Raw genomic sequence first — 23,753 nt, 5'->3', positions numbered from 1 at the left:
TGACTCACCATACGTACCACAGCAAGGGTCAGTATTAGTTAACAGAAAAGAACAGATAGTTTAGATAGATATAGTGTGATGGAATAAGCCTTGAGACTTAAGAAGTTTCTCTATGGAAAATCACCAGCTCAAAGTTTTAAGAAACTGGTGTACCTTCTGGTTTTATATATTGTGAGGGCTTGCAGCTCCAAATCACAACTCAGTGCAGCTCGCTGCTGCTGTTTGTTCTCCGTCTGCAGACGAAATAAAGCTTTGCTCTTTGCCATTTGCCAGAGTCTCAGCCTGATCTGTTATCATACAGATTTTTGTACACAAATGAAAAGAAGGTAAATAAAAAAGCAGTTTACGTGCAGTCAAATCAGAAAGATGTACCGTATGTTTTCTGCCCTCTGCTGGTGGAACGTTCATTAAAACTGTAGATCAGTGAAGTGTATTAACACGTTCTCTAAGGATCTTTGAGTGTGTACTCATGTGATTTTAAATCGACATTACAAACCAGGGTGTCTGCAAATTTGTTGCGAGGGAAACTCAAAACCTTTTTGTAAGAGAAAATAATATTTACTGTAAACTTATTGGAGAAAGGTCAAAAATGTCAATATTACAGATGAAATTATTGACATTTTTGCAAACATTTGATTGATTTTATTTTTTTTTACTTTTTCATTTTAAAAGCTAAAAATAGAAATAAAGATAATGGTTCTTCAAAAATGACAACACATTTCCTAGATCTGATATTTATCAAAAAGTATAATCTCTCTTGACCTGTTCTGATACACCTGTGTAAATTGCATGCCTGCGTAAAATAATTGACCTGTCATTTTGGGCAAACTTTGGTTTTGTTCCTTATGAATCAACATGATCAATAGGCTTTAAGAATCTGCCAGAACTAAATATCGTCACCTTCCTAAAATCATTGTTTGCCAAAAGTGTTTTTTTTTATTATTATTATTTTTATTTTTGCAAAAATCAATTTTGACTCAGGCCATTATTTTAGGCAATACATACTTCCAGTGCAAATCCAGCCCTTATTTCTGGTGTTTCAGCTAAATATGGAGTCCGATTTTGATAGCACCTTTATTAGCTGTACAATTGTTTCTATCTGACACTAACTATCAGATCTAAGATCGGTTTGAAGCTCAGCTGTTGACCTTTGAAGTGCGAACCTGCAGATTGTGTGGAACAACCTTCAACAGGTAGATAACAGCAGCAGTGTTCAGTGCTGGGAGATATTCTGAACTGTAAAGCACCATTCGGGTCAATAAACAAATCACTTGGTGCTGAAGCTACTCTGTCTAAAGGTGGGTAAAAACTACCTGTTCCTAAATATTTTCTTTTACTTTCTTTCTCTTCATCAGTAAGTCTGTCTGTACTTCCCAGAAAACCTCCGGTCCAGGGCGTAAAACTGATTTTAGATTAGATTTAATGTTCAGAAGGAAGGTTGAATAAGACAAAATACATCTGACGTAAAGATTCACAGAAACCATCACTTTTCCCATCTGATATTTTCTGACAAAAAAAGAGTTTTTTAATTTTTAATTTGACCTTTTCTCCATGTTTTGCAACAATTTGAGATAACCGTTTTTCAATGTTTTCATTTTTTTAAAACTGTCAAATCTCAGAGGTAAGAAAACACAACAGCAGGTTTACATGTTGCTTATTTCCTCATTTTTTGCTAATATTTTGTAATATGACTTCCCTACATACTGCAGCACATTTTGATAATTAAATGTGAAATGAAAAATGGATGATCTGAAGCTTTACAGCTCAAGTGATAATAATTTGTTTTCTCCTGCACTGACAGGCAGCATGGCAGCCAGGAGGTGTCCAGCTCTTCAGGTGGCGCTGATCGTTCTGCTCGTCGTCATGACAGCCGTCTGTGTGGCACTGATTGTAGTGCTGACTACTGGTAAAAAAGACAAAGGTAAATACACATGCAGCTGAAACATGCATAAACTGTCCAGTTCACTAAAAACAGCCGAGATGTTCAGAGAATTCAACTGTCATGTTGTCATGAGATTTTATTTTTTTTTCCAACTTGATGTAGATACACATAGACACCGAGAAAACAAAGAAGAACTAATTAATTTAACACATTTAAAAGCCAAAATTTATATTTGGCAAAAACAAATAATAACACAAATAATGAATAAATGTTCTCACTGTCAGACAGCGGGGAGATTCAATAAACATTGCCTGATGCTGGTTGTTCTCTGCTGGGTGTTTCAGTGCATGTATTTGTTGATTTTGGAAATCTAAACATGATGAATAGTCTGAAAATCAATCAATCAAATTTTATTTGTATAGCACATTTCAGCAGCAAGGCATTTCAAAGTACTTTACATCAAATCAAACACAGAAACACAATGCAACATAGAATCAACAATCAAAACACGACATTAAGTCAAGTTCCATCAATAAATTTGTAATTGATTACGTTTCAAATACAATCCTAAACAGGTTGGTTTTTAGTCGAGTTTGCATCCATAAAAAGGTTTACTAGTTACACTCCTACTGTGTTATATGGAATGAAATACCTATTGCTATTTTTATTCCCACTCATGCTCACAATAACACAGTTTAAAATGATGTAAACAGCCTTTCGATGGAAAAATGTATTTCCAGAGTTGAATCTAACTATAAGAATGACAAGAGTCTTTTCATCTCAGTCAGTGTCTCTGTCCTTCCAGCCCCAGGGCCTCAGGACACAACTTACCTGATTGGAGTAGGCCGATCGGACTGCACCGGACCGCCAGCTGAAATCCCTATGGTCAGTACCAAACCATAGCAAATATTTAAAGGTGTTCTGTTTGAAAATTTCTGCTCAGATTAGTTTACAAAGCTTTGGAAGGAGAGTTTCAAAGTTGTACAAAATCCATGCTTCAGTTTCTTTGTTAACAAAATTAACATTTGCTGTTTAATCTCCATGTTTGGTTCTAGTTACTGTAAGGCAACATTAAGTTCAGCTTAGCAGAAAGCACATGCTGCCAGACAAGTATTAGGAAAACTGAAAGTTTTGTAGTGTTTATTGGGAGCAATTAAAATCTAGAAGTGAATTTGCATCTATAGGTTCACTGTTATCTAACAATCAGCATACTTGCCAGTGTTTTGGGTCTCCATTTGCTGCTGAAACAACTCTGATGAGGTATAAACTGCATGTGTTTGTGTGATAGACTGCAGGTAACAGAGAACCTAACATTTCTATTCATTGCTGGTTTTCTGGTAAGAAATCATTATTTACCAGCACTTTGAAAGTATAACAGAATTCGTATGGGGCACTGATAATAACATGTTCATTCTCAGATATGCTACAGGATAAGGGCGAAGTCCTAAAAGTTAATCCCTAAACATCCTGAAATTTTCTGTCCAATCCCAGACACCACCAGCGCTGACAAAACAGAAAATCAGGTACAGACGATAACAGCAGAGCCTGAATGAGGTCGCAATTTCATTCAGGGTTAATTACACGAGGCCATTGGTTGTTGGCTTCTTATCTGTTAGTTATCAGCAGATTATCATTGAAAAATTCCTTTGGCTCTAACAGCGTTTGAATGGTCCACACATCCGAAGCAGGCAAACAACATCATGAGAAGGAAAGTCTGTAGAAGACAGGACGCCCCTTTACCTGACTGGGTGTGTTAGACTGATAACCTTTATTATGACTCATTAGAAATCTTGCACGACACATGTGCTGAGTTACCAGAAAACAGCAAAGGAGATGTCGGACTGTGTCAAAGTGAAGGGGTTGGATCAGAAAGCAACCTGATAAAGACTTCTTAATCTGATTAGAAGACAGCAGACACATGTTTCAGTTTTCACTTCTGATGGAAGCAATCATTTCTCCTGTTAAATCTCATATCCAAAGTTTATTTCAGTTTTAGTTGTCACAATCCAAGAAATAACACACTCATAAGTGTGAGATTAAACACATTTTGAGTCGTACAAAACTCAAAAACAGACAGAAACCTGCAGACAGAAAGTGTAGGATCTGTCTGGAAGTGATTCAGGATTCTTTGGAAATTCCACATTAAAACAGTTTCTATGACAGATTGCATAGGAGGCTTTTAATACCTTCTGTGTTGACCCTGGCCAAGCCCAAGGTTTCGACCAACAGGTTCCTGCTGGAAGCAGGTGACATGGTCTACCCTAATCTGAATGGGGTGGACTAATTTTTTCAAACTTTCTTCAAGATAATTGAGTGTCTTTTAGTTTAGCCGTCTACACTGAGGCCAGTTTATCCTCAAAAGACTAAATCAGGAGCCTGAGACAGATTCAGAACTCTCTACACAAACCATTAAAACTAAAAGCTTGAAGTCATTTTTTTTGTTTGGCAGCATCTTTGTATCCTCTTATTAGGAGTTGGATAGGTTTGACAATAGCAGGTAAACCATCCAAAACATTTATGTTGCTATAGAAATGGGGAAAAACCCATAGCTGAATGTTTACCTGTTATTCAACTCCACCCTTCACACTGTGCCAGAGAACATAGACTGAGCTTAAAGCTCATCTTTACGTGCACAAGCATTGATCACCACTGCCCACAATTCTGTAAGGGTAAATGCTAGAATCATCCTCCTAACATGATGATAAAAATACTGTCCTCCTCCCAAAAGGTGTTTTATTTTTCTGTGTATTTCAGATGGGTTATGCAAACCCTCAACAGACAGCTGCAGGAATACACACACGTCTGTACAGTCGAGCCTTCATCATCGACGATGGGAGTCGAAGAGTCGTGTTCGTCACTGCTGATGTGGGGATGATTTCTCAGAGGCTACGGCTGGAGGTAAACACACACCCACACACACACATCTGTACAGAGAAATGATGGAAAAATGCTTGTACAGATTGTGTTGTTATTGTCCCCATATTGTGCAAACTGTTCTTCACTACGTACTGTATGTTTTCTTCAAAATATCTCTTCTGCTGCTGTAACACAACAATTTTCCACAAGGAAATAACAAATGACCTGCTTCATTCTGTTCCACACACATTCATAGACAAATAAACAAATAAGAAATTACTTGATTGCAAGCAAAGAGAAGGAATTGAGTGAGTTAGGTTTGTACTTCTTACCTGCGTAATCATAGAGTGAAAGCTTACAATGCTGCCTTTAACTGTCCAGATTAGTTTGAATTCACAACCTGGTTGATGTCAGGTTGACAGTTCTTGTACAAATTTCTCTATTTTCAGGTTCTTCAGGCACTGAAGGAGAAGTATGGAGACTTGTACAGGCATGACAACGTTGTTCTGAGTGGGACACACACCCACTGCGGCCCGGCAGGATATTTCCAGTACACGCTTTTTATGCTCACTAGTAAAGGGTACATCAAGGCAGCCGTGGAGCCTCTGGTCAATGGCATCGTTAAGGTTCGTGTACACCAGAGCGGTCTGGTTCCTGTCTGACACCGATTTGGGTTTCCCAAGCAACCTGAATGTTACCTAAAATATTGTATTTCAGTTTTTTCTGGAAAAACAACAACAAAAAGAACATATCATCTATAACATCTTCATAGTTATTTAACTAATTTCAATCTTATTTCAGAGCATAGACATAGCTCACAGTAACATGAGGCCAGGCAGGATTTATAGGAACAGAGGAGAGCTGGACGACAGCAGCCTGAACAGAAGTCCTCACTCCTACATGAACAACCCAAAGAATGAAAGGAACAGGTATGAATGGATGCAAAAAGTAAAAGATGTGAATATCAACATTTCTTGCCTTTCTCACCTGGTTTTATGTCTTTGTTCATCTTGTTCTATCATGATGACACTGGTCGACTTTGTTAATGAGTCCAGCTTAAAGCTGTTGTATTAACAGGTTTTTCCTTTACTTTGTGTGTTTCACAATGCTTTGCCTTTTGAGTTTGTTCTACTTTGATGTCGAGCATATTTTCCTATACTTTCTCCAAACGTTTTTGAGAAATGTTTGGAGAATGTACCCTCTTTTTCGGACTATAAGCCGCTACTTTTTTCCTACACTTTGAGCCAATGCGGCCAATAGCCGGTGCGACTTTTCTGTGGATTTTTCTTCAACCACCAGGGGGCTCTTTAGCCGGAAGTGAATCATTGGAAGTCAAAATTGAAAATCAAAGAAGAAAGTGCTAATTTTTATTTAGAACAAGTTCATGCTAGCTTGTTCTAAATGGAGAAATTTCTTCAAACTCATATGATGCAGTTTTTAAATTGAGGGCTATCGATCTGGCAGTACAGGTCGGAAATAGAGCCACGGCATGTAAACTCGGCGTGAACGAATCCATGGTTCGGCTTTGAAGACGGAGGTCTGCGTCCTTAATAAATTCAGCAGATTTATTAGGGCACAACCCTCTGCTGCTTATGGAAAAAGTGCGGCTTATAAGCCGGTAATATGTACAGTTTCTTTTTTTGTTGTTGTTTTTGTTTGTTTTTCAAAAACAATGTAGTTGCGGCTTTTTGGATGGTGCGCTCTATAGTCGGAAAATACTACTTTATTTTTATTCACATATGCCCATTAGGTGTTATATCCATTATAGGTCCATATTAGGTTAAATCATTAGTTGAAACCCAGGATATGCTGAACCCACAGAGCAAGAAAAATCTCATTGATCTTTTGTATGTACAGATGAATAGATGTGTCCAGATCTCAGAGCAGCTGGAATTTGTGTATTTTTTCAATCAGACCTGCTTTAATCAGCTGGTGAAACTTCTGAAGATACTATTAATGAGTGCTAACATTATTCTTCAGGTACAAGTCGAACACAGACAAAGACGTCTTGGTGCTGAAGTTCACAGATCTGGATGGCGATGGGATTGGTATGATTAGGTAAAGACATGTTTTTTTATTATTATTTATAAGAGCAAATGCATAATTACGTTTTCTTCTAAAAAAAAATATCTTCAGTTGTTTTAATATTGTGTAAATTATTGATGAGTATATTAATTCTGCTTTATCAACCATAGTTTTTGCGCTTTTTTGTTTTGACAACAGCCTGAACTGCTCCTCATCATTTTTACACCACAGAAACTGAAGGGGAACTCATAAACATTTAGGTTTTTTTTTAGGACTTCTTTATTTTAGAATCGACAACAAATTAGCGTCCAACTTGTATCTCTAAACGTATATCAGATTTTCATATTCTCCATTAGAATTGTTTGCAAATAAATGTTTAGCACCTACACCACGTTTCTAAACATCATCTGTTTAAATTTGATTTCACTTTCCATTCAATCAACCAACTCCTGCAGAGTAAAAATGCAAAATATTTTTCTGCTATCTGTTAAGAAAAATATTGTAAAACAGTTTAAAGTTGAATATTTGCATATAGATAAAAGTTAATTATGACAGCTCCTAATATGAAGCTCCTTATGTCCACAGCTGGTTTGCTGTGCATGCTGTCAGCATGAACTACACCAATCGCATGGTGAGCAGCGATAACATGGGTTATGCTTCCTACCTGCTGGAGAAGGACAAGAACCCTGGAGATCTACCTGGACAGGTGCAGGACACATGCATCACTTTGTAATACATTTTTAAGGGACATTCAAAGACAAGCTCCCATTTCTTTTCCTCCGTGTTGTGAATTGATAGAAATTGTATTTATTCTTCTTCCACTGATTGATTTTACTGATGAGTTGAAGCCTCTGCTTGTAACCATTCAACAAGCAGCACATCTGTTTAAACTGGCATTCGAGTCTATTGCGTCTCTCCTAACTTGCCTGCTGCTTTATTTCATGCTCAAATATTCAATTTTCTTGGAATTTTACACTGAAGCACTCATATTTGGATGTTTTTAGGGAGGTTTTGTCGCGGGTTTCTCCTCCAGTAACCTTGGCGACGTCTCTCCAAACACCAGAGGACCTTATTGTGTGAACACTGGGCTACCCTGTGACTATCTCAACAGTTCCTGCCCAGTTGGCGGGGTAAAAAAAAATACACACCATATAAAAATACGCAGTCGCAACAACTGCCATCTGTAAAAACTGAGCATTTAGTGCGTCTCTTTCAGACTAAAATGTGTCAGGCATTCGGGCCGGGAAAAGACATGTTTGACAGCACAAGTATCATTGGACACAACATCTACTTAAAGGCCAAGGTACATTACGTTTTTGTGACAACAGAAGCTCAGTTTCAAAGTGTTCTTCTTCAAAAATGGTTGACATTGTGGTACTGCCCCCTGCAGGAATTGTATGCGAATGCAGCGGAAGAAGTCACAGGTCCAGTTCAGTTCGCTCATCAGTGGGTCAACATGACGGACGTGACCGTCAAGATCAACGACACGCACACGGTCAGGAGACACGCGTAAAACGTATTTAGAATGATCTTAATTATCAAATAAAGTTTAGGACCTGAGGCATTTATTGAAAATGAAGCATTTTTGTACATGGTTTTTAAACATAAAAGTACAATTCAAGCATTCTTTGCATTCAGATTTATTAAAATGTTGTTTGCATTTGACATTTTTTTTTTGTTACAGAGACCTTTTCAAACCATCCTTTAGTGCCATGCTTCATTTCTGAAAGGATTTTTTTTGCAAATTCTTTCTATCTGTATTTTCATTTATGTTACGATGCGTTAGAGCGTGGCAGCTAGCAAATCAAGAGTTAAAATACACGTCATCATTAAATCTGGTGTCTGGATTGATGGGATGTTTTATAGGATAAACTTGTAGTAAAATCATGATTTTCTAGATTGTTGTGAGTATCTGAAAGTAGGGAAAGCGTCTATGAGTTTACCAATTCAAACTGGAATTTTTTCAATGTTACCACACATATATTTATGTGTGTGCTGTTTTTTTCTTTTTTAGGTCAGGACATGTAAACCAGCACTGGGTCACAGTTTTGCAGCAGGAGCGATAGACGGGGGAGGAGACTTGAATTTCACTCAAGGTGATTTTATTGTGGTCTTGCTCTCATTCGAATGTCATTATGAAACGTCGCCCTTTACCTGACATAGCCTGTGACTCTCGCTGTGTGTGAAGGGGCTGTGGAAGGAGACCCCTTTTGGGATGGGATCAGGGATGCTCTGGTGGGGCCACCATCCAACCAGACAAAGGAATGCCATCATCCCAAACCCATCCTCTTCAGCACAGGGGAGGTGAAACGTAGCAGAATTTAGATGCTGATTTTTTTTTTTTTTTTTTCAAAAGATGACCAGACAGAGTGTAAATAAATGAAAAAAGACTGATATTAGTGTTACTCTGTCATTTTCAACCTGTTGCTAATGGGAACGCATGCTCTTCAGTTTACTTAAAAGATCGAAAATGTGATCGTTGAAGCAGTCTGAGCGTTTTTTGTTTTCGTGGCGTACAGATGAACTGGCCTCTGCCTTGGCATCCTCAGATCGTGGATGTTCAGATCATCACCATCGGATCCGTGGCCGTCATCGCTGTCCCCGGGGAAATTACGTAACCATGTTTTACCTCAGTTGTCCCCGACCATAAAGAAGCTGACTGCACACCAAGTCTATTGGTAGCACTGTTGCTTATATGCTCTTTATTTATGCGGTTGCTTCCACAGCACCATGTCAGGAAGGAGGCTGCGAGAAGCGGTCAAAAAGGTGAGCACCGACATCTACGCAAATATTCGGCAGCTCGTTACGTGGCTTTACGCTGAGCTCTTAACACATGTTGTTGTTTATCAGGAGCTGACGTCCGTGGGCACCTTCAGGAACTCAGAGGTGGTGATTGCCGGACTTAGTAACGTCTACACTCACTACATAACCACGTATGAGGAGTACCAGGTATTTGTCTGATCACTCGTCAAATGTGTCGTCTTAAAATCCGTCTACCGAGCAGCCAAGGCCAGAACAAAATGTGAATAATTCATAACCGGGGTGTTTAAATGAACCTAAATCAAGCATTTAAGACACAAAGTCCTATTATATTATGAATAACTTCGATAAATTTAGTTAGGAAGAGAGATTTTGGGGGTTTTTTTCATGGCCTGATAGTTGCCTCTAGTTACTTTCTGATATTATCCAACAAATTTCCACCCGTGTGTTGCAGGTGCAGCGGTATGAAGGAGCGTCCACCATCTACGGTCCACACACACTCACTGCTTACCTGCACAAGTACCGTGAACTAGCCAAAGCCATCGCCCAGGTGTGGTCAGGCAATGAATAAGTTTGCTGTGATTTAAAAAGACAAAATGCGCTAATTTTTAATTAGGGATATTCTTCTTCATCACCAATTAATTCTGACCAGTGATGATACTGACATTTTAAATGATTAATGTTACGGTTAGGATGACAGTGTATTTTTTTAGACAAGTAAAAGGAAGAAGCAAAGGTCAAGATAACATTTGTAAATGCAAAAAAAATAAATAAATAAATAAATCAGCTCTCTAGATTGCATGTTAGGTTATCTGAAAAGCTGTGTGTGTGTTTTTTGAGTTTTTAAAAAGTAAAGTTTTGCAAAAGGTTGCTCTAACATCTGGATTTTACAAAGATTTAAAAAAATGAACCCTATATATTTATATATATATATAGGGTTCATTCCTTTATATATATATATATATATATATATATATATATATATATATATATATATATATATATATATATATATATATCAAATGCATGAAATTCCTGTGACAGCATAGATGCTTTTTGTGTTTTCAGGACAAAGTGTCGGAGCTGCCTGTTGGCCCTGAGCCTCCCTTCTTTACAAACAACCTGTTTAATTTAATGGCTGCAGCCGCGGTGGACAGGAAGCCTGAAAACAGCAGCTTCGGAGACGTTCTGGAGCAAGTTCTTCCCGTCTACAGGCAGGTAGGAGGCCCATCCTCACACCTGAAAGGTTTTCCTTCACAGCTTCAGCAATCTGCCCAGCTTTATTGTTTTCCTGATGTCATGTAGATTTATTAAGCATTCATCAGACTTCACTTAATCACTGAATACTTTCTTTTGGCACAAATTCTCCAACAATTCAAATATTTTGTTTCATTTAACTTAACTTAATCGAAAGCAGAATAAATGGAACACTTTGAGATAACTGTTTACACTAATCACGTTAAATTTCCCTATATGCATATTCTTAAATGCAGATAGGTTTTTTTAATCTACATATCTAAAATAAACTTTGTTTACATCTTCTTTTTTTTATTATTTTAGGGTGACGTCGTCTCAGTCACATTTGTAGCAGGAAATCCTCGACATTCAGGAGACATTGTAAGGAAAGAGTTTTTCCCCTTTTTTTTCTGCAGTAGTCGCTGTTGATTTTTTTTACCTTTGAACGTCTGAGAGTTTTACAGAATTGTTGTAAGATCCTGTTTTCATCCTTACTAACAACTTGTTTTCTTTGTTGCAGAGAGACCGGACATTTGTCACAGTGGAGATTTATGACAACAGAACAGAAAGCTGGGAGGTTGTTTACAATGATGCGTCGTGGGAGACCAGGTTGGTTTACCTGCAAATTTCTTAATTGACAAAAAAAAAACCCAAAGCATTTCAACTTTCTTAAATAATGAGATGAACAGGGTACTTTGCCAAAACTTGCATCAGTGTAGTGTTGTGTGGCTTGTTAGTATTTTTTTTTTTCCATTTGTGACTGAACTGTACAATAGGAGGTTTGGAAATGTTCTTTTTCAACGGTTTTGCGTTGGGACCTAGCAATTTCAATTTCAGGCCACAAATTGCAGGAGGAAACCTTATTATTATTATTATTTTTTTTTTTTTGGTGTACACAGTTGCAAACATATTTTCTTTAAACTTGAGACTAAAGTTAACCCCCAAACTGTAATTTCTGCAGGTTCCACTGGCTAAAGGGTTCAAATCGACAGAACAATGCCACAGTTGAATGGTTCATTCCCTCCTCTGCTCCTACTGGCTCCTACAGGATCAGACACTTTGGACATTACAAAGAGCTGAAAGCCCTGAGACCCGTCATCACGCCGTATGAAGGCTCGTCCGACGTCTTCTCGGTCAGGTCCAGCTACTATTAATCACGCGACCGACCAGTCCACAACCACAACTCTTGATCCTTCCTCTGAGCGCCCAGAATTGTTCCATCAGGATCTCAGAAACATTTGTTTAGACTTAAGGAATGAGCCACAACACATTTAGAAAAATAATGTTTCTAAATAGTAAATTATGAAATATAAATTAATTGCTTTGTGTATATTGGTAAAAATCTTTTGTTGTCCTTGATTCTGTAGCATTTCCATTGTGTCTCAGGCCTATAATCCTGTGTTTTTTGTGAACAATTTCTCTCCGCACATGTTCATTCGTTTTGTTTTTATCGTCTTCTTTGCAGATGTTTTGTCCTATTATTACAGCATTGTTCCACCCAGATTTTTTCTCTCTTTTTTTTTTCTTATTTGTTAAAATCTCTCACTTATGTCTTACCCTCAGCTAAACATTTAACTCAATTAAAAAAGACAAACGCACGTTTATAGCAAAATATTTATTTTAAACTTGTCTGTATAGAAATGTCTCAGCCAAGCCAGGGTTATACATTACAGGAACAAAATGAATCGTCACAGCAGCAGGGATAAGGTCACTACAGCAACACTGACGTGCATTCGGCGGTTTCAGGAAGTCGGCGGACAACTAAACCTCGGTCAAGTAAAACACATTTTATCAGAGAGATCGGGGGTTACAGAAGACTACCAGGGTTTCTCTGTACATAACGGAACCCACAAGCTCGATTATGATTATTTTACACATGCTTTTCCTCAACAACGGAGTACATTTTCATTTTTAAACATGTGATGTGTAAAAATGTTTTTGTTTATTTTTTGTTGGGGGTGCGGATTTGTTCTCCAGCTTTACTCGGCATCTAACTGTAAAAATGCGTCATGGTTCAGTTGGGATCTACTGACGCACAGACGTCACTCGTGTGACGTTTGACATCTGAGCCCTGCCGCCTCTGGAAGCCCTTTTTTTTTCCCTCTTTCTCTCTCTCCATCTCGCACATTCACAGATTATTTACAGATCATCTGTCAGCTCTCTTACCCCGAACAACTGAAACTCTCATCCGTTGAAGATATGGAAAACTAAATGTCACCGGAGCAACTTGAACCCGTTTGCATATTGAGCTTTTGGGTGAAAATGATTTTTCCCTTTTTGAAAATTTAAAGTGCTTGGATGTATTAAAACATGCGTCTCTGTTCATTCAGCAGTCGGATTAAACACTGAGTAACGGATGTCCTCCTGCACTTAAAGTGACGTCACAGGTAGATTGATGATGCCGGAGCAGAGGATCCCTCCGTGTTTTCTTCTCAAAACCATTCCCACCAACAGCAACAAACATTATATCTAAATATAACTGAATAATTAAAAATAATTCTCCTCTTTTGGTTCTACTCTAAAACAGGAAGCAGCTCTTTCGGATTAAAAACAAATCCTATTTTCTTCCCTAAACCGGAGCTAAAGCGAAACAGATTGTTCTCGTGTTTGAGTCACAGCTTCATGTCAACATTGTTAATACCATTGTGATTATTAAAGGCACACATGTTAAAAAAAAATTTCAAAAAAATATAAATGTAAAAACTATTGTGGCTTCACAGTCAAATTAGTTCTCCAGTCTGTTGGAATGCAAACTGAATTTTGACTATAAACATTGAATAACCTAAAAGTGCCACCTTACATGTTATTTACTGTCTATAATCTTGAAGTGAAGTTATTAAAAATATATATATTTAAGTTAACACTTTTTATATGTCTTTCTTTTCATTATTAATCTTTGTTTATCTGCTTTGAGAAACTTGCTTACCGATGCACTTTATTCCCAGATGCTGTGATGCGTTTCCAAGATTGTTGAAAACTTCTTTTGATAACATTTTAGCATGTAGACAAGCGGCCTCTGATTGAGCACATAGTGATTAAAAACATGTGGGATCAGCCTTTACATCTGAAAAATTATTTTTGAATTTGAATATCATCATCATCATCATCATCATCATCATCATCATCATGCCAGTACCTTCAGGACTGGGGATGGACTCTTAAGGAAATAAAATTAAATATTTGTCCACCTTGTCAGATTCTCTGCTACTGACGGACGGTCGCAGTGATGGTAAAAAATAATATTTAGTATGGAATTCATTTAGTGATTTCAATGTTTTTAAGTGACTTAAGAGCACATAAGTTGTGCATTAGACTATTTTTAGTGATCATTTCTAAAATAACCAATGTATGGCCAAGCTTTGTCGGATTAAATTTGTATCTGCAAAGAAAGCTAAAACTGCCTGCATGTTCAGAAATGTTCGAGATTCAATTGAGACATGCTTGTTGGTGTGTGATATTTCTTAAAAGGTGCAAAAATGAAGCATTTTGAAGCAGCTGCCATTATTGTGCTAGAAGTAACTAATGCAGTAAATCCTACAGCCAGGAATAAAGTGGATCCGATAACCTTTTTCTTTTTAGTAAAGGTTGGTCGTCTTCATATGGTAAAATAAAATAAAAGCATCTCCACCATCTGTGCAACTTTCTTCCCAAATGAAAACCGACCCCTTCGTTCTTTATTATTATTATTTTTTTTAAATGAATGTCTGAGATTGAAGGAATGTTTGTTCATATTAAACTGGGCCTAGACCGGAGCAGAAGTCACTCAGACTGAAGTTTCAGTGTGACCAAAGTCCGGGCGTTTTGACTGACCAGCTGAAGGGCAGTTTAAGAGGGCAGAGGGGGGAGAACCAGGAGTGGCTCACGCCAAAAACATCGAACACAAAGCCACACAGTTTCACACATACGAGCACACACAGGCGACACTTCAAACACACTCTAGCCTCATGAGGACAACCTTTTAAACACGTTATGAACATGTTTCCCGTCGATTATGGTCGGGTTGGACAAGCCGTAGAAACTCTGCGAACACATATGGAAGTTCTGTCCAGACGTCAGAAAATTGCTGTGGGATAAATGACGCTGCAAATGGATTTTGCACTTGTGCGATATGTTGAACTGACGCTGAAGACGAATCAGAGTGAATACCTGAAAACATGTTTGAAACGCATCAGAAATGTGTGAGAAACATGTGGAACAAACATTGTGTCGAAACACCGCTGTCATGAAGATATATTGTTATCCTGTCTGACGTATGGCACTAATTTTCAACATCTGATACAGTTGTTTTTTTTGTTTTGTTTTTTTTGTAGTTTACTTCTGTCGTTGGCCTTCAGGGGTTTTGATTGACGTCCTGTTTGCTAAGCAGAACCTCCAGCAGCCGCAGTTTGGCTTTGAGCTGTTTGTATTCCTGGTATTCCTCCTTTATCGGAGTGCGGTCCTCCTTCTGGCAGACTCTGTTGGAAAAACCAGTCACTTGGTAAGATACGCCACGTATGGCTGCTCACTTATTTAAAAAAAAAAAAAATCCCGATCAAATCACTTTTTAAACATGATTAAGAAGTTAAACTCTGGCAACCACACCTGGTGGTATTTTAAATTAGAGTAAATTAGAGACTCTCATTTTTTTGCAGTGCACACGGGGCTCTCTGTGAGGTACATGTTACCTCAGCTGAGCTAAAAGGGGGAACTCCATCATTGATCACTCATCACAGTTTGGAACACTTTTGATTCATTTAGATCACATCCAGAAGTGAGCAGAATCCTCAATGTTTTGTTTCTTAAAGGGGATTCTTCCACGTTTTCTGCATTACAGAAGCTCTACGACAAACATTTTGCCAATTTTGACCAGTTGATACCAAAACATTACAAAGTTTAACAACTGCAAATGTGTGTTTTCTCGTGATTTAGAACGGGCGCCGTTAGCTTACATACCGCCCGGTCTGACGGTAAAACTCCTCCTCGAATTCCCTCAGAACTTTTCTCCTGATCTTCTTCTCAGCTCTGGTTTGGCGCAAACACTCCAGCAGCTGAGACCTTAACCGGGAGGCGGGAGGACAGAAGGGTTAAAAGACATCCAGCTCTGTTGTAGCGTCAAACATGAAGAATGCAGACGCTGTTGCAGGTGTGACTCTGTAAAGGCCCACCTGGACGCTTCATGCAGGTTGGCCGTGGTGAGAGCGCCGTGCTGACGGACGGCTTTCACCTCGTCTATTGGGGACACGAAGGCCGGGTCGCTGTCCCGGTCGCTGTCCTCCTCGTTGGCAGCTGGCCACGTCGCTCTGCAAGAAGGCGGCACTAGAACATCACTTACCACCGAGGAGGTCAGAGACTCTTCATCTGAGCCCTCCTCTTCCTCCTGAGGGACAGAAACAGAAAAGGCATTACGCTCTCTCTTCCACGCGCAAGTTCTGTGGTTTTGTCTTCGTAATTTCGACATTAATGTAACTGATTTTCAGCTACATTAATCCACTGAGTTTAGTAAAAGCTGAAATATATTTTTATTAAGAGTGCCACCAGAGGAAACAGCGTAATGAATAAAAGCAGATTCAGTTGAGAATCTGCTTCTGATTCAGATTTTTTTCCCTAGTTGAGAAAGAAGCTAAACCGGTCAAGAACAATTTGTATATGTGTGTGTGCATGTGTGTGTGTGTGTGCGTGTGTGTTTGTTTCTCACTATAGTGGTGATGGTGGGGGTGGCACACAGTAACCGTTTGATCATCTGGTAGCGGTCGTAAAGAGGCTTCACCAGGTTCTTCTCCTGCTTCGTTCCCTGAAAGATAAAAAGGAGATGATTGACCTCTGAAACCATTCATATTGACATATGCTTTTCAACAACATTCCTACACAAACTAAAGGGGGAAAAAAGCCCCATTAACAAGGTTGTCCCGATCCAATATTTATCAGAAGTCAGTCCGATGTAAGCCAAAAAAAACGAGTGTCAGATTGTATCGGCATTTAAAATCTCCAATAAAAGCTTTAGAAGCACTACGTTCCGTTATTGCACTGCAGACTCATTCTTTAATAATAACCAATACATAGTTGTTGGCCATTGTTTACGATATTACTTTATAAAGCCTGTACTACCATTCCTTACAGCAAAATAAACTAATATAAGTACGTATGAAATGTGCTGATATCGTATTGGATCACTATCGGTATCACCAATACGCAAGGGTGTAATATCGATATCATATCTGAAGTGTAAAAGTTGCATCGGGACGCCCCTGCTCATTAAGTATCTGAGATGAAGGTAAAGTTTCCGTTGGAGCCTTACTGGTTGGCCGTGAACACTCTCAAAGTACAGCAGACATTTCTGCAGTGTGATCTTCTCCAGGACCATCTGCGCCTGCGTCATCTCCTGTACACCAACAGGAGCAGACAGGAAGTCGAAGCGGAGGTCAGGCTCAGCTCACAGAAGCAACTCAGACAGCCATCACAGCGAACACCAACCTTCATGTTGTCAGGGAGACCCAGAGACTGTCTCTTCTCTCTCAGCCGCCTGAACAGAGACTCCACAGTTTCCTCTAGAGATGGTTTGTGGTCCGACGCCCCCTGCTGACCGGAACCTGATCTGCAGATTAAGAGTAAAGAACCCAGATGAAAAAATATATATATATATATTTAATTGTTTTGTTTATGCAACAATTGAGTTATACCTTTTAAATATCTGATTACAAATTTTATTACTTGAATTTAGTAATTTAGCTATGTAAATCCTGACTCTTCTAAGGATTTTTTCCAACAATTGTTTTTTCCAACAATTGTTATTCAGACAATGAATGGATGAATTTGTGTGGAACATTACCTGCATGTTTCGCTGGATTCCTGCTCCTTTGACTCAAACACCGACTGTCGAAGTCTCAACTCTGCAGAGGACGCACAATCAGAACAACAGCAAAAAGTACAGTGGATAAAATGTACATTAATAATTATCATAGCAAGACCAATTAAATGCCTAACATGTGGTTCAATGTTTTTTATTAGTCTTTTTCATATGTTCGAACTACAATAGATTTATGATAGGATTAAATTAATAAACTATATAAACAGAGATCATCATACTAAGGACTGTGAGAATCTATGTCTGTTTGTTTCTACAATGTGTGCCTTTTAGTAATGTCTGCAGGAGGACATAAGCATGCCAAAGTGGAAGGAGAGGCTGGCCTGACAGGGAAACAGCCAAAGGCTAACAGTCGAAGTTTGTGACCCAGACATACTGGAACTGCGCTTCAGACTTCACATGCAGAAAGATAGAACATTGCATTGTATAGAAAAGAGATGTAAATGTGTGTTAGCAGCTGGGTTTGTTGTTTGCCCCTCCCCCTGATAAGCAGCTGCTAATCTATTTAAACAAGAGGGGACATCAGAGCAAGTTTGGAGACCAAAACGATCGCTTCCCGTTCTTTCTCTCCTCAAGTAACAAATTTTAATTCACTTGCCTCTTTGTCTTTGTCTGTGTGTGTGTGAAGGTGTTTAGGGTATTTGAACCTGACAATTCATTATAGTGACTGTGACAAATCTAAATTCAAATCAATTTCTTTTTTTTTGGACAAGCTGGCACAGAAATTGCGGATCTTTGTTGCATTTTACCTTTAAGTTGTTTGCGAGCTTTTGCCAGCTCACTCATTACTCTGATCATCTCCGGGCTTGAATATTTATCATTGTGGGACGGCTGAAAAACACAAACGCACACAAAACAGACGACAATTCAGATTAACGAAAGAATTCAACACCATTTAAAATAAATCATCGCAACTAATATCCGCAGATATGTGTTTAAATACTAAACTTTACATATCAGTAGACAGTTGACGTTTTGGGAAGTTGTCCGGGGCGGCATTCAGAAGAGGGGCGTGAATAAGCACCAAAGAACCTAACATCTGACAATTACGACATGAACATAAACAGGGAGTTTAGAAATTCTGAGTAGAAGCTTCTACTCAGAATGGGAAGATTAGCTCACATGCTAATCTGACATGCTGTCTGCTGAAAGCTACTGCCCTTTAAACTGTCTTAAAAGTTCAGATTATTTGAAAGAATTTTAAGTTGTTGAGGGCTGGCAGCAAGAAGGGCTAAGCCATTTCCTATTTTTGTGGAATATATTCTGAATATCAAGACTGTGTGGGTGTCCGGAGAAGAAACAGTCTTTATTTTGTTTGCTTATGAAATGGCTTGTACTGTGTTTAAGTATATCAAAAAAGGAACAAACACAGCTGGAAATCATGCATTTTGTTGCTGTTCTACTCCACAGTGATATATAAATATATGCCATAACTAAAGCAAAAATAGGAAGAGAAAAATAAGCCGTATTTGACGCCTTTAAACTGATTTAGTTACCTCATCATGTGAGAGAGAAGGAGTAGATTTACCTTGTAGTTCATTTCCTGCTCAAACTGATCCTCAAACCTGCGAACCCTCTTCTTCAGGCTTTGAATGTGTCGGGTGAGGAAAGGGATGGACGCTGGACACTCGTCCTCTGAAACCTCAGTCCTGTCCCCTAGACTCCTGCACCTGCACAGAGGAAAGTAAGGTTCAGCGTCACTAGTTTCCATCTTTCTGCTGAACATAAACTACAAACCAGGGCCTCGGTGAAATTTAAACTAGATATTATGTGTCAGTCTCACTCATTTCTGTTGAGCCTCACCCGTAATCAGGGAGTCGATTCTGAATAATTTGGGAAGGCCACCCTTTTTCTAGCAGAACACCGAGTCAAATTCAGTCATATGAAAGAGAGAGTCTAGTGAGACATCCAACCACAAACTGGGTCATGGACACATTTTGACCCCCCGGCCTCAAGCTTTGGCTCTAAAGATAAAATAGGAAAATAATGGATGGATTATGTAAGATGCATTAAAAAGGCAGACACAAGGTCGAAATAAAATCGCCTCGTCACGGCAAAAAGAAAAAAAACAGACTCACTAGATTTCATTCAAAACGCTCTGCTTGTTTTTATAAGTCTTGTGATAGTGTGCTGGAAGGAAAATCCTTTATGTCTGACAATAACCAATAGACATTCATATTGTGTAACCAGTCCCACACTGTGTCTCTGCCTATTACTATGAATGAACTTTAAAGGAGCCCAAAATGGACATATATATATATATATATATATATATATATATATATATATATATATATATATATATATATATATATATATTTATATATATATATATATATATATATATATATATATATATATATATATATATATATATATTCAACATGTGCCAAAACTTGACAAACACCAGTCTAGTCCTACCACTCTTAAGCCCAGACCTAAGTTGTACCAACATCTGGACACATGATGTTCAACTCAAGAGAAAACCATCAACAGCGGGTCTCCAATTCTAGACTCAAAGAAGACTGAAACTGAAACTACTTCAGGACAAACAACGCCTAAATTCACAATAGCTCAAAATCAACTCCCTTTATATGAGAAATGCACAACATCCACCCATGAGGACTGGAGTTTGACACCCGTATTTTTAACCAAGGTTAACATCTCAGCGCTACGCTTCGGATGCTCACAGCATGTACTGCTGGCTGCAGGGCGGTGAGGGAGCTGTATCTGGGTCGGAGTTGAACCTCAGGCTGGGGCTGCAGCAGCGTGGGGAGGGCAGGGGGCTGGGGAGGCCTGCCAGCAGCTGGAGGAAAGCTCCACCTCCTCCTCCCCCCTCCGATCCGTCTCCTCCTCCTCCAACCTCACCCCCAGGGCTGCTCCTCTGTGGGGAATGATGAGGACTGGGGGACAATGTCCCGTCGGAGACCTGGGGCTGCTGGCTGGGATGGATGGAAGCTAACGGCTGGTGTCTGGGGAGTTGTGAAGGTCTGGTCAGGACCGTCAGGAGCTCTGGTGAAAACAAACCACAAATTAACGGACTTAATGGCCCATTTCTCATGCATATTTCATGGGATCACATCGGTTCTCCAACATTTTCAGCAATTAGCTAGATGTAAAGATGCTCCTGCTACAGGAGCTGATCCTGCTTAGTCTCCGATTCCACTTTGAATTCTCAGCAAATGCTAACACAGAGCAGCCTCGGTGAGGCACGCAGTTTGAGCGAGAGTCGAGGAGCCGAAGGAGGTCAGTGTGCTTCACAGAGTTTTACTTCGGTGGCTATAAATAGCTGATCGCTGAAGGGAGGTGGGAGACTGAAAACACACACACACACGCACACGCACGCACACACACACACACACACACACACACGCACGTACACACCTACACACACACCTACACACACACTCTCTGTGAGAGGCTAGAAGGAGCTGATTCATCAGAAACCCAGAGACAAAAATCTGAAAACAGTTCAGAAGGAGCTTTAGAGGGACAACATCTGACCTGCACAGAGACAGACAAGTGAGGACAGACAGGTTGGGGCAGGAAAACAATGAGGAGGAAAAGAGACAGACAGGTGGGGATAGAGACAGACAGGTGTACCTGGTGGGTGGTTCTCATCTGTTGGGGCTCTGTGGCAGAGAGCTGTCGTCCTCCCGTCCTTCCCCCCCAACTCGACGGGGACGCAGGGGCTCTTCTGCTCCTTGCTGCCCAGGGCAGAGGGGCTCTCCTCTGGGGACGTCCCCCGCGAGGACCCTCCCTCCACATCCAGAGCCTGGAGCTTAAGCAGGGAACTCTGCAGGCAGAAGCAAAACATGCCGACACACTGATACACCAGGTCCTAAGAGGAGTGTGTCCAACACGGACAGTAGTGAGTCCCGTCACTGTGATGGATCCAGATATTAGCCCGCTCTCAGTCCCTGGATGGTTACATGTTGAGGGGGCAGGAAGATGTGCTGGTTGCTTCTTGGGGTACGACCATGTCCTCCAAACGAAAGGATGACTCACTCAGCGTTTAATCCACGAATTAGCCTCATCCCTGTGGGTCAGCCAGATGTAAGGAGGTTAAATATAAATCCTTTGCTCACTCAGCAGTGTGGTCCAGGTGTTTCAGTGAAATCCGGCTGCCGTAGATGATGCTCTCCCGGTTCCTTCCTCCTGCGCTGGCAGTGAGTGCTCAGGAATTAGCCTGCTCCGATCAGACTCGGCTCAGCAGGACGGTTTTTTGAATTCTGTCGTTTTGCACGTTCACTGATGATGATGATGGCGGTGATGATGCAATGGTCTCCTCCCTTCCTCCCCCTCTCTCTCTCTCTCTCTCACCTCACTGTGTGCGCACCTCTCTCGTCTCCCCTCCCTCACCGGCTGGATTACTCATCCTCAGTCTTGAGAGGAAGAGGAGGGGGTTGAGAGGAGGAGGATGGAGATGTTTGCCTCCGTCAGGATTACAGACGTGTGGGGGACCGTCTCTCTATCTGATTGTGAGGTTTTTCCCGCATCAGAGAGGGAGGGCCCTGCTGCTGACATCATCTCATTCATAAACGCGCAGGATGAAGGAGAAAGAGGAGAAGGAGGAGGAGGGACGTCCTTCTCCTTAGAGCCAGTGAACGCTGCTGCCTCACAGAGAGATGCACACAAAACCTCCTCCTCTTCTTCAACATGAGATTGATGGAGAACTCAAAAATTATACCCAGAGTACTTCAACATATTTTTACAGAAATAAAAGTAAAAGCCTTCTAAGAAATTACTTCAGAAACAGTAAGCAAGTATGTGGTAAAAAGATCTACTACTAAAGTACTGAGAAGCTGATAAAAACATCAATCATTTAATATTTCAAAGTTGCATCATCAGTTGGACCAAAGTGTAGTTATGTTGAGATTTTGTTCTTTTGAAGACCAAAATCAGAGCTCCCACTGGCATTTAGAAAAAAAGAAAATTATGACTTTTCCATGACTCCCCATGACCTTCAATATAATTTTCCACGACCCACGTACAACAAGTTCAGAAAGAAAAATATGACTTAAAGACTAACTCCATCAAGTTCAACTATAGCAAACATGTAAAAGTGTAGTGCAGGCGGAGGAGAGGTGAGAAGGAAATATAGACGACAAATGTGAAAACCAAGTCCACACAGATGGGTCTGAATTAAAAAATGTCAATACATTGACTGAGGAATCATATGATGATATTGTCAATACATGCACAAAAACATGTTAGCACCAATGCAAACACAAGATTGTACAGGTATACTGCTAAAATTCAGAACAGACAGGTGTGTCACATAGGCCATGTTGGCGTAATAATCAATTAATATTGTATTGTGTTTTTTTGTGTTATTTACTCATTGTATTCTTGGGGTTGGATTAGAAAAATGTCATCGTTTTGGTTATAAAAATTCTGTGTTTATGATTCGTCACCAGTCACAGTTGTTTTCTGTGTTAAATGTTGACAATTTACCAAAATAAAGTGAGTTGACTGATTGAGTGATAGTTTGATATAGTGCCAATAGAATGAAGTACAACCGTTGGTGTCTGCTCTCCAGTTCATTATCAGAAAAAAAAAAAACATATCTGAACACCAAATTAATAAAAAGTAATACTAGAAAATTTCTGAAGAAATTTAAATAGGGCCTGCCAAAGTGTGCCTGGATCCAAATCAGAGGTTCTGACGCTAAAAAACAGCAACAATGCTAAACTTAGCTAACCTGTACTCATTACTGTTTGGTTTTTTTTCCCCTCCAGGGGGTCTTTTGTGGGCTCTAGTGTCCCTTTTATGACAGGAGGCTGACAGGAAAGGGGGGAAGACATGCGGCAAATGTCAGTCAGGTCCGGGAATCGAACCCACGACGGCCACGTCGAGGACTCAAGGCCTCCAAATGTGGGTTGCGCTATCCCCTACGCCACCACAGCATGCCTGCTTGTACTCATTACTATGTGAAGAATTAGAGCCATCTTGACTAACGTGGACTTATTCCATTCAGTGTGTTAAAATTAATGTATAAGCTAAAATTAGCCAAGATGCTTAAGTTAGCTTAAATGCTGTCAGTGGCATGTGGGGTATCACTAGAATGTTGTCTTACTTTGACTTGTTCCATTCACTATACTAAACATAGTTAATCAATTTTTAAAAAATAGCTAAAATGCTTGCCCCACA

At 39.7% G+C, this 23,753-nt stretch overlaps 2 protein-coding genes across 3 annotated transcripts; one reads left to right on the top strand and one right to left on the bottom strand.

Annotated features, from left to right (window-relative positions):
• Positions 1–1,236: 1,236 nt before the first annotated feature.
• Positions 1,237–12,260, top strand: asah2 (N-acylsphingosine amidohydrolase 2). Its single transcript, XM_044102908.1, has 21 exons — positions 1,237–1,298; positions 1,802–1,921; positions 2,688–2,767; positions 4,637–4,780; positions 5,188–5,364; positions 5,540–5,667; positions 6,719–6,796; positions 7,349–7,469; positions 7,768–7,893; positions 7,980–8,066; positions 8,154–8,258; positions 8,778–8,859; positions 8,952–9,067; positions 9,283–9,377; positions 9,490–9,529; positions 9,614–9,712; positions 9,978–10,073; positions 10,592–10,741; positions 11,084–11,140; positions 11,280–11,368; positions 11,721–12,260. The coding sequence occupies exons 2-21, from the start codon at positions 1,807–1,809 to the stop codon at positions 11,911–11,913; spliced, it is 2,178 nt and encodes a 725-aa protein (XP_043958843.1). The 5' UTR covers positions 1,237–1,298; positions 1,802–1,806; the 3' UTR covers positions 11,914–12,260.
• A 107-nt stretch (positions 12,261–12,367) lies between these two features.
• On the bottom strand, positions 12,368–22,053 carry LOC122823369 (protein FAM13A-like). 2 transcript variants are annotated; one of them, XM_044102911.1, is made up of 12 exons: positions 21,204–22,053; positions 20,291–20,612; positions 19,129–19,270; positions 18,350–18,431; positions 17,565–17,625; positions 17,210–17,330; positions 17,034–17,117; positions 16,434–16,529; positions 15,904–16,115; positions 15,692–15,793; positions 15,075–15,213; positions 12,368–14,905 (listed from the first exon to the last, which is right to left on the bottom strand). In XM_044102911.1, the coding sequence occupies exons 1-11, from the start codon at positions 21,415–21,417 to the stop codon at positions 15,090–15,092; spliced, it is 1,560 nt and encodes a 519-aa protein (XP_043958846.1). In that variant the 5' UTR covers positions 21,418–22,053; the 3' UTR covers positions 12,368–14,905; positions 15,075–15,089. The 2 variants fall into 2 exon arrangements, with proteins under 2 accessions (XP_043958846.1, XP_043958845.1); XM_044102910.1 differs by having other exon boundaries at positions 12,368–15,213; positions 21,204–22,052.
• Positions 22,054–23,753: the final 1,700 nt, after the last annotated feature.

The sequence above is a fragment of the Gambusia affinis genome, linkage group LG20 (assembly GCF_019740435.1).
Source record: "Gambusia affinis linkage group LG20, SWU_Gaff_1.0, whole genome shotgun sequence".
Classification (NCBI taxonomy): domain Eukaryota; kingdom Metazoa; phylum Chordata; class Actinopteri; order Cyprinodontiformes; family Poeciliidae; genus Gambusia; species Gambusia affinis.
This window is presented reverse-complemented; position numbering and strand designations above follow the sequence as displayed.

Excerpts from the sequence above, each read along its gene's own strand:
- asah2 (XM_044102908.1), top strand. The coding sequence starts at position 1,807 with ATGGCAGCCAGGAGGTGTCCAGCTCTTCAGGTGGCGCTGATCGTTCTG. Across the intron at positions 4,781-5,187 it reads CTCAGAGGCTACGGCTGGAG|GTTCTTCAGGCACTGAAGGA; the intron begins GTAAACACACAC and ends CTCTATTTTCAG. Across the intron at positions 11,141-11,279 it reads CTCGACATTCAGGAGACATT|AGAGACCGGACATTTGTCAC; the intron begins GTAAGGAAAGAG and ends TCTTTGTTGCAG.
- LOC122823369 (XM_044102911.1), bottom strand. The coding sequence starts at position 21,417 with ATGTTTTGCTTCTGCCTGCAGAGTTCCCTGCTTAAGCTCCAGGCTCTG. Across the intron at positions 20,613-21,203 it reads AGATGAGAACCACCCACCAG|AGCTCCTGACGGTCCTGACC; the intron begins GTACACCTGTCT and ends TGTTTTCACCAG. Across the intron at positions 16,116-16,433 it reads CCCCCACCATCACCACTATA|GAGGAAGAGGAGGGCTCAGA; the intron begins GTGAGAAACAAA and ends TCTGTCCCTCAG.